The sequence below is a fragment of the Rhopalosiphum padi genome, chromosome 2 (assembly GCF_020882245.1).
Source record: "Rhopalosiphum padi isolate XX-2018 chromosome 2, ASM2088224v1, whole genome shotgun sequence".
Lineage (NCBI taxonomy): Eukaryota > Metazoa > Arthropoda > Insecta > Hemiptera > Aphididae > Rhopalosiphum > Rhopalosiphum padi.
In genome coordinates this window covers 47269262-47278603 of record NC_083598.1, presented here as the reverse complement: position 1 = coordinate 47278603, position 9342 = coordinate 47269262, and the positions used below count along the sequence as shown (strand labels likewise).

At 24.2% G+C, this 9342-nt stretch overlaps 1 protein-coding gene across 1 annotated transcript; it reads right to left on the bottom strand.

The window, feature by feature from the left end:
- Positions 1 to 435: 435 nt before the first annotated feature.
- On the bottom strand, positions 436 to 7559 carry LOC132919714 (uncharacterized). The gene is made up of 9 exons (XM_060981508.1): positions 7335 to 7559; positions 7102 to 7250; positions 5962 to 6161; positions 3986 to 4289; positions 3740 to 3903; positions 2531 to 2722; positions 2256 to 2444; positions 1979 to 2193; positions 436 to 1907 (listed from the first exon to the last, which is right to left on the bottom strand). Exons 1-9 carry the CDS (start codon positions 7421 to 7423, stop codon positions 1283 to 1285), a joined length of 2127 nt encoding a protein of 708 aa, XP_060837491.1. The 5' UTR covers positions 7424 to 7559; the 3' UTR covers positions 436 to 1282.
- Between the last annotated feature and the right edge of the window lie 1783 nt (positions 7560 to 9342).

The window sequence follows — 9342 nt, the reverse complement described above, 5'->3', positions numbered from 1 at the left end:
AGCCGTCGGATCGTAGGTATCGGTTCATCGTCAATGTGCTATTTTATTATATATTTTTTTTCATTTTAATGTCAGAATTCAACACTTAATGATTTTTAATAATATAATTTTAAATATAAATATATTTTTATTATTATAATGACTGTATTAAAAAAATAAACTACATTGTCGCTCTTTTTTTAAATTTGCTATTTTTATTTTCACCATTTTTACCTAATTCACAATTTTTACATTCGTCGTTTTTACTAGATACCGTAAATGTACAATAAATATTAAAAATAACCATAAACAGCTAGTATTTAAATCTAGAACTAAAATCTAAAGGCATTTTTGTGAATATTTAATTTTACTTAACATTCTATCTTTAATATTGAATAATGATTTAATCACAACAATTTCAAAACAATGTATAAAATATAAATATAAAAAATGTTAATGTGCATAATTGAGAGACTAAATAATATTAATTAATTAATTACATTTATTGAACCGATTTTAAAATTTAAAAATTAACAATTATAGATTTTACAGCTATATAATTGTTTAAGTTATTTTTGAAGCGAGGGATGGTTATTATTAGGGTTCGGATTTGAAGGCAAATGCCTTTCTTTTATTAATCATAATAGAAAAATAATTTTTATACAAAAATGTGTTTCATTTAATTTCTTAGACGATGGATCTTTTTTTTTTGCCTTTTTTTTTACCTTTTGTACTTATAAAATGCCTATTTTGTGTTTAATTTTTCAGTTGATTTTATAATTTTATACACAGCTTGCGTATTATGGCTACAAATGGGTTTTATTATTCGCAATATTTATCGATTATATCGTCTTATCGAGTATTTTGTATGGCCATAAAATTACCCGTAGGATGACGATCTATCAAGTAGCAATCTTAATTTAGATAATTATTTAAGTATGAAATATGCCCCGATAACTTCGGTGGACGTAGAAAGATCCTTTTCGATGTACAAAAATATTTTGAGCCCTAACCGTAGCCGTTTTTCTAAAGACAGCTTATCAAAATACATGGTAGTCAATTTTTTTTTAATACCAACTAGTTTATTTTGCATTAAATTAACTGGTATAACTCAAGTAAGTTAATATTTAAAATAGTTTGTAATTTATATTTTTCTCAAAATGTGTGCATTTAAAAGTGTTCACTATTTTATTTTGTAGTATATTTATGAATTGCCTTTTTATATAAATGAAATGCTTTTTTTTACATTTTAAATGCTTTTTTTATTGATTATATTGCCTTGAAATCCGAACCCTAGTTATTATTAAATAAATTCGCTTATCATTTTTTCAATATCACTATCTTCGTCTAATTCCAATATATTTATAATTTCCATCAAATGTTTAATGTTAATCTGTTTTTTTTTATTTTGTTCCTTCGTAGGTGACTTAATTTGTTCATCATATGCAATTCCATCACAAAATATATCATCCATTTTTTCTATAAACGGGAACCTTGATTTTGTAGCATCGCTCAACGCCAAATTTTTAGATAGTTCTAATTTATATACGGGACATAAGTGCATTGCTAAATAAGGTGTTCCATTTTTCACCATTTCATCTACGTGCTTCTTCATTTTAGTATTTATCGATTTTTTATGTGTATCCTGGTTAAAAGCTTCATGGTCTAATGGAGGTCTTGATTTAATTAGCAATTTTTTTATTTTGTCATTTTCTATTTTTGGTGATTCTATAAATGTACTATCAATTTCGTCGATGATAATCTGATCGGTATCGCTGAAACTCCATTCTGATGGAAGCGCTGGTTTTTTGTCTTCTACTGGCGGAGGAAGAGGAGAATGATTTTGGGAATAATCCTTTACATTTTGTTTTATTGTTGATAAATAGTTAGAGCAAACAATTATCAATACTTCGGATTCCCAGTTTTCCCTACAAACATTTAGTTGAAAATTTAAAATATTGAGTACTTATTATTTAATCATGTATTTCGAATGACTTACTTGGGCATATAAACACTTGTTTGCGCACTAGTTATATTACTTGCATCAATAGATTTTAATGACGCTTGTTCTTCTGGTGGTTGTTTAATGATTGGTCCTGGATAAAATGTTCGACAACTAAATTCAACTGATTTTCCGAGTACATTATAGACTGGAAAATTAAATTGAATTGTTTGTAAACAAACATAGGTATTTAAACTCCATACTTTGAGTACCTATTAAAATATAAAAAATGTATTTTAAACATAAATTTGAATAGATTTATTTATTGTATTACTTCATCCTTTGAAATGCTTATTACAAGATTGAAGTGTTCAAAAATTCTGACATCTACAACTGAATTTGTATGCCCTTCTAATTTAGCAAGATACATTTTTGTTACTACTGGATTCCAAATATAAACTGTATGTGAACATCCAGTCACTAATAATTTTAGTGTTGCATTGTAATGAAAACATCGTACACCCTATTATAATATTTTCGATACACAGCATTATACCATCCAAAATTTTAAATATTAATTAATAATCTAAATGAAACTACGATTAATACATGTCGAATGTTAAATACGTATGGATGCCATTCATCTCTTATATGTTTAATGACTAGAGATTGTTTATGGTCTTGACAACAACTTATTGTAGCTTCATCAGATTCACAATAAATAATATGCTTTATACTGTCTGGATGAATTGGAATTCCACAAGTATGTATTTTAACCCATTCTTGTTGATATTCTAAATCCTATGAGACATAATAACTATAATAGACAAAGACAATACAATTTTAAATATATTGAACAATTATTATAGTCTAACTAAAAGAAACTACATATACCGGATGATATATTTAACATATTATGAAAATCATTATTTCAGAACAGAAACAGAAATATTATTAAAGAATCAAGTACGTAAATTCGAAATTAAATCAACTTTTTATATTTTTTTTTTTTATTATTAAATAAATAGGTACAGTTTTATGGATATAATATACTAATATCAATATAAATATAAAAATTAAATTAAAAATCCTTTTAATTTTTGAGTGAATTTTATATTATAATTGTTGGCATTTTAAATGCATTTTTTAAAGTTTTTAGTGCATTAAATTTATAGTTCTATTTATAAATCATAAACAACTCATCCTTAATCTATTTATATCACGAAATACTCAAATAAATAAAATTATACGTTTTAAGGGATTAAAATTGAATGTTGTCATTAAAAAATTTTAAAAAATAATAACATTAAAAAATACTTATAGTTTTTTTAGAAAAAAATTATTTTTAACGACTTATAATAACGTAAAAAAAAGTATTTTCAAAATCTTTAATAATCATTGAAATAATGATTGTTACTTGTTGGATCAACAATAATAATTATTATCCAATATTGAGATATATTATAAATTATAATATATTCCTTCAATTTAGCATTATAAATTTGTCGTTATAAAATTTCTTAATTTTAAAAATGTTATTTTAATAGATAATGCTTTTATTTTTTATTTAGATAGGTTTTATTAGGGTTTATGTTATACAGTTAATAAATAAATAAAAAAAAGATATAATCTTCTGACCATACCTAAAGATATTTGTTAAAAATGTAAAATATATTATATGTTTACGTTTTTTATTTAAACATCCTGTATTCCTGTATAATAAAATAACTTACTAAATACTACCTATAAAACTTAAATTTGCCCTCCTGCTAAATTATGTTAATCATTTATGGACTATAAACAATTTTATTTACTTACTTTCCAAAAATATGTATCAACTTTATTCGTTGGATCTCGTTTAAATAACGATCGTTTTGGTTGAAGAAATTCCATTTGAGAAATACTGCCATTATCGTCACCAATAAACAAAAGTGAAGAATTACCAGGACAGTATTCTAAACAAGTCGGCGTTGTTTTTAAACCTGTATTGAATCGTTTATTATAAATTAATAACTATTACAATTTACGAGGTCTCGCTGCAGTAAAGTCGTGTTAATTATTTACCAGTAATACAAAAAGTTGGCACATGAACTAGACAAACAGTGTCCACAAAATGGATAGAGCCGTCTGATGCAGCAATAGTTATGAATTGAGCATCTGGTAAGTATATTGCATCATTGATCCAAATATTACGTCGTCGACGAGCCGCCCGTACTAAGTCATCGGGACATTGAGACAATTGTACTACGTATTCCCTTAGTAAGTTTAGACGACCATCATAGATGCCCACTTGGCCTAGTCGAGAAAAAACAGTGTAACAAAAGAATTCTTCTGTTTCTATACTAATCACTTTGACTATGGATTCATGCTGTGGAAAATATGTTTACTATAGAATGATATATTTAAATAGCTATATAAATTAAAATTATTCCTATTTATAAAATTATTTTGAATACCTACTTATATAGTTATATATGTATTTATAAATTATAATCTACAATTTTATAGAGTAGCAAATATCTACATTAGCAATAGATATATATATATGATAATATATTTTTAATTATTTAGTATTTTAATAAAGACATTACACACACAATGTATATTTATTATATTTATATTATCAATATTATTTATATATATAATTAATATGAGTTTTAGGTACATCGAATCATTTTAATACGTTAGGTACAGAGCCGTGCCGTGGGGGGCTTAGGGGGTATGCTACCTAACGTAGGTATATTGCTCTATATAAATTATAAGTAATTATAAATAAAAGGTTATCTTTAAATCGTTACTTAATAACAAAATATTTTATTCATTATTCTTGATTTTCAATTTACTTAAACTTAAAACAGTTAAAAACTATAATACTATTTTATGGTTTTTAGTATAATAAAAAAGGTAGACAACTGGGTATCGTTCTATTATACATTAGGTGTTGAATAATTAACTCTATAACTATAGGTCATCTAAAAGAGAAATCAGAAATTTATCATGCCTATAAATAGCTTAGAAAGAGTCAAAAATATTTTTTAAATCATACCATGTATAGAAAATGATAATATAAACATTTCCTATTTACGCTTATTCGTTTATTAGTTTGATTAAAAACAAATATTGTTTGAAGAGAATAATTGTTATACGGGTGAAATCCAATGTAACAATTTTAATTTCAGTCATAAAAAATTATTTGACTTCCGGTAAAATTTGTTTTAATAAAGGCAAAAACTTATAAAGAACTTTGTATTCATTTTTCAAATGTTAGGTAAAAGCAAAACATTTTTATGAATTTCTATCTTCGAAAAGGATTGATGGTTTTTGTCAAATTTATAACTTTAAATACTTATAAAAATATATTGTGACTATAATAATGTTCGACATTTTTTCGATGAAAATTAGAAACTGCATTAAAATTTCAAATATTTTTACTATAATTTTTTTATCAGAATTTATAAAAAAAAAAAAACTAAAATAATCGTACTTCATTTGCCTACAAATAATTTAAATAGATTCAATATATGAAAATCATATTACTTATATATAGAAAATAATCATAAAAAAATTCGGTAAAAAATTTAAACTTCTACGGTTATTCGTTTTCGAGTTACACCAAAATAACAAAATAGCTTTTGTTAAAAAATGGATTCGTGCGTAAAGATTTCAGTTTTCCTTAACTTTTTTATTTGTTTTTCCTGATAATTTTGAAAATTTAATTTTTAATTTTTACCTCTCTAAAGTACCAACTAGATCTAATTTTCTATCAAAAACTACTCTCAAAGTTTAAAATCGAAGCAATTTATCGAATACTTTTCAAATATCGTGTACAAACACAAAAACCACATTATTGTAAAATCAATACATCTCTCCGCTAGGAATCTAAAAAAAATCCTTTATTAATATATCATACGTTCATACGTAATTATAAGCGTAGAATATATTGAATATTTCTTTTATTCTGTGATACAAATATTGAAATACGTTATTATAGTTTAATACCTATCATCGTACATTTTTAAGTTACCTATAAATACACTTACTTTACAATGTGGCATTAAATGCATGGTTATATTATTTTGGTCAAAAGGTAATGCGTCCCAGACATCTCGAAAAAAATATGTACTATATCGAATTTCATTCATAAGTTGTTTCCAGTAAATAACATCTTCTTTTGTATTGAAATCTTCAACGCATACTTGTTCGAAAAAATCATCAGCCTCCTTCGCGTATAAATTATTACCTGTGTTTTAAAAGTTAAAACTAAATTTGATATCTGACAATATGTAATCAAAATATGTATAGGTAATAAAATAATAATAGTTAAATAAGCACCAACTTAAATATTTATAATTACCACCACGCTATATAGACATACGAGTTTCGATAATTTTAATCTTACAAATGTTACCTAAATATCCATGTAGGTAATAGGTAATAAACCTATGGTTTGAACAGTAGATAAACAATAAAGTATTATCATTTCTCATACCACAACATTCGGAGGATGTTGCTCTAGGTAATTATTTTTGTATTTTCCTATATCTATTCTACAAAAGCAGTCTCCGTATAAATATACAATTTGCCAAACTTAAAAAACAAGCCCTACCAAGTTAACTGATATTTTTATCTTGACCTTTCAATTATTACTATAGATACCCTAGCTAATAATATATCTGATCTATTATCGTAAGGAAATCAGTTGAATTAAATAAAAATAAAATGACAATACCTACAATTATTTTCTTCCTTTGTAAACTTATAGTGGAATACTTAGTAATAAATAAAATTATTTTTTTCTTTTTTCAATCTTCCACAAATAATTTTTCCTCTTGACCTTTTAATATCAAATTTCAGAATATATCTCAGATTTTGCCCGCCATTAAAAATGATTGGAGACCATATATTATACCTACTATAATAGGTAATATAATAGATTAATTAATAATTAATAATTTTCTTAAGCAATTTGTATTCTTATTGCATATTTTATAGTTATAGTAAGTACATACATTAAATAAAAATACATTAGTATATAGGTAGGTACCTACTATAGTGTAGTATACCTAGCCTAGTTTACTGAAATCTAAATTTTTATGTGTTTGCATTAGCCTCATTTCTGACTATTTCCTAGTTTAAATAAATTTTATTTTTACTGAGATTTACCTATAATTATTACTTACCAATAACTGAACATATTGCTGCTACAAATTCGTCCTTGTTTAATGGATGTTCTTTGTCGTCGTAATAAAAAAAATACATTTTTAAATCTTTTAGATGTGCAACTTCTAATGAATTGATGAATTTTGACTGTTTATTTAACTCGGTACCCCTATAATCACATTTATGTGGGTTAACTAATATGTTTATTAATTTTAGTAATTTGTATATACTTAATGCTAATAAAATATCTTACTCGCTCGGGTCACTTAAAGAATAATTCCCGACTGTTAATGATGAACTGTCCAAAAGATCTAAAGATTTGGAAATTGAATTCCTAATCATATTTACTAGAACTTGTGTATAATTGTTTACAAATAAATAAAAAAAATATTTTAAAATTTTTAATAATTTATGAATTATGACAATTATTATGGTGAATGCGTAGATGTAAGGTAGGCACTGTAATACCTACCTACAGTATCGGTACAATCGGTAAAACTGTTGTTTAATCAATAAAATGTCGAGAGTTTGAGTTATTACTTCAAACTTGTTATAAAAAATGGGTAGGTTGTAGATGTATCTACAATAGGTTCTTAGGTATCAATAGTAACATTAGTAACCATTAAACGTTAAGTAAACAGCAACAACTATATCTAACATGTACAAAATATAGGTAGACCCATGTTTATTTTGAAAAATGTGGCCACTACGTTATATTAACATCATAACTTTATTGTAAGTAAATGTATATTTTTACACTTCCTCATCCCAAATCGAATATTTTTTTTACGCAAATGGAATATGGATATCGAAGCCACGAAGTTTAGAAATTACCCGATCACATTTTAAAAACTTCGGCGCCACTCCATCATTGGATACTCCATCACTGAGGCCATAGTATTCAAACTGATATCGACATATTGCTACTAGATGGATGAATTGTAAAAATATTTATTCAAGATAAGCAAGATATGATAGATATGAAGAGAGTGTATTCTAATTAGCAGTCAGAAGCAGGAACAATAATAGTCAATAGATATACTTCTTTAGCTTGGGTTCCCATTATTAATAAATAAAATAAAATCATTTTGAAGAACTTTATCAAATTTTAAAATTTTATATTATATTTAGAATTTGGACAATCAATTTAATCATAATAATTTGCTAACAATTTTGTATATAAACGTTTATAAAAAAATATTTGCAGGAGTAAAATGCTTGAAAGTAATCTCTATATACAAAATAAGTATGAAGAAGTCTTAACAGTATCAATTAGATCCGATTTGTTACCAACACCTTCAAAAATGAAGATTGGAATATAATTTATTAGTCATAACATTTAAATAAATTTTTGTAATATTTAATTACTGTTGCATTATAACAAATAATGAACATAATACATGTACAATACATGCATGTAATATAAGTGGTAGGTAAAATTAATGTAAATGTTTCATAATAAATTTTATTTTTATTGTTAATTGTATTTATATAGTATTTTATGTAAAGAACAAAAGTAAACATGTGCATAAAAATGATCTATACAGAGAATGTTATGAACAAGCAGAATTAAAAAATTGTGTTAAAAATTAAATAATTAACAATTTTTCAAACTTTTAATGTTTGTTGAATATATTATCCTTGAATCATTATTTTATAATATTACAAGTTATAAAATATTTGCAGGATTTAATATAATCAGCCACAACCAAATAACTTGGGTCATAAATATTGTACATAATATTTAATACATATTCATAATATATAAATAATATGTAATAAAAAAAAAACATTTTTTTTTTTTAAATAAAAAAATTAAGCATAAACATATAATAATAATAATCTATAAAACATAAATATTATATTAAAGTTAACATTTCTAGAGTATTATATAAATATTTGAATAAAAAAAATAAAAATAAACTATACCAATGTAAAATAATAAAAAAAATAAACATAAGTTTAAGTCAATTTCAATAAGCATACATATTATATTATAGTATAATATAAATTTATCTAAGCTCAGAAAACACATCTTTGGCACAAACACAAAGAAAAAAGAAAACAGAAGACATTAAAATTAAGTATAACAAATAATGAAAGATAAAGATTAATGTATTAATATTTTATTTTATTAGTTCTAAGAGTTTCGCCAATGAGAAAAAATATTAATAAAAAGGAAAACTAAATATTGAAACACAATTACAATGACTAGAATATTATTTAGAAGTAGATATTACACTTAAATTAACTTTAGGTAT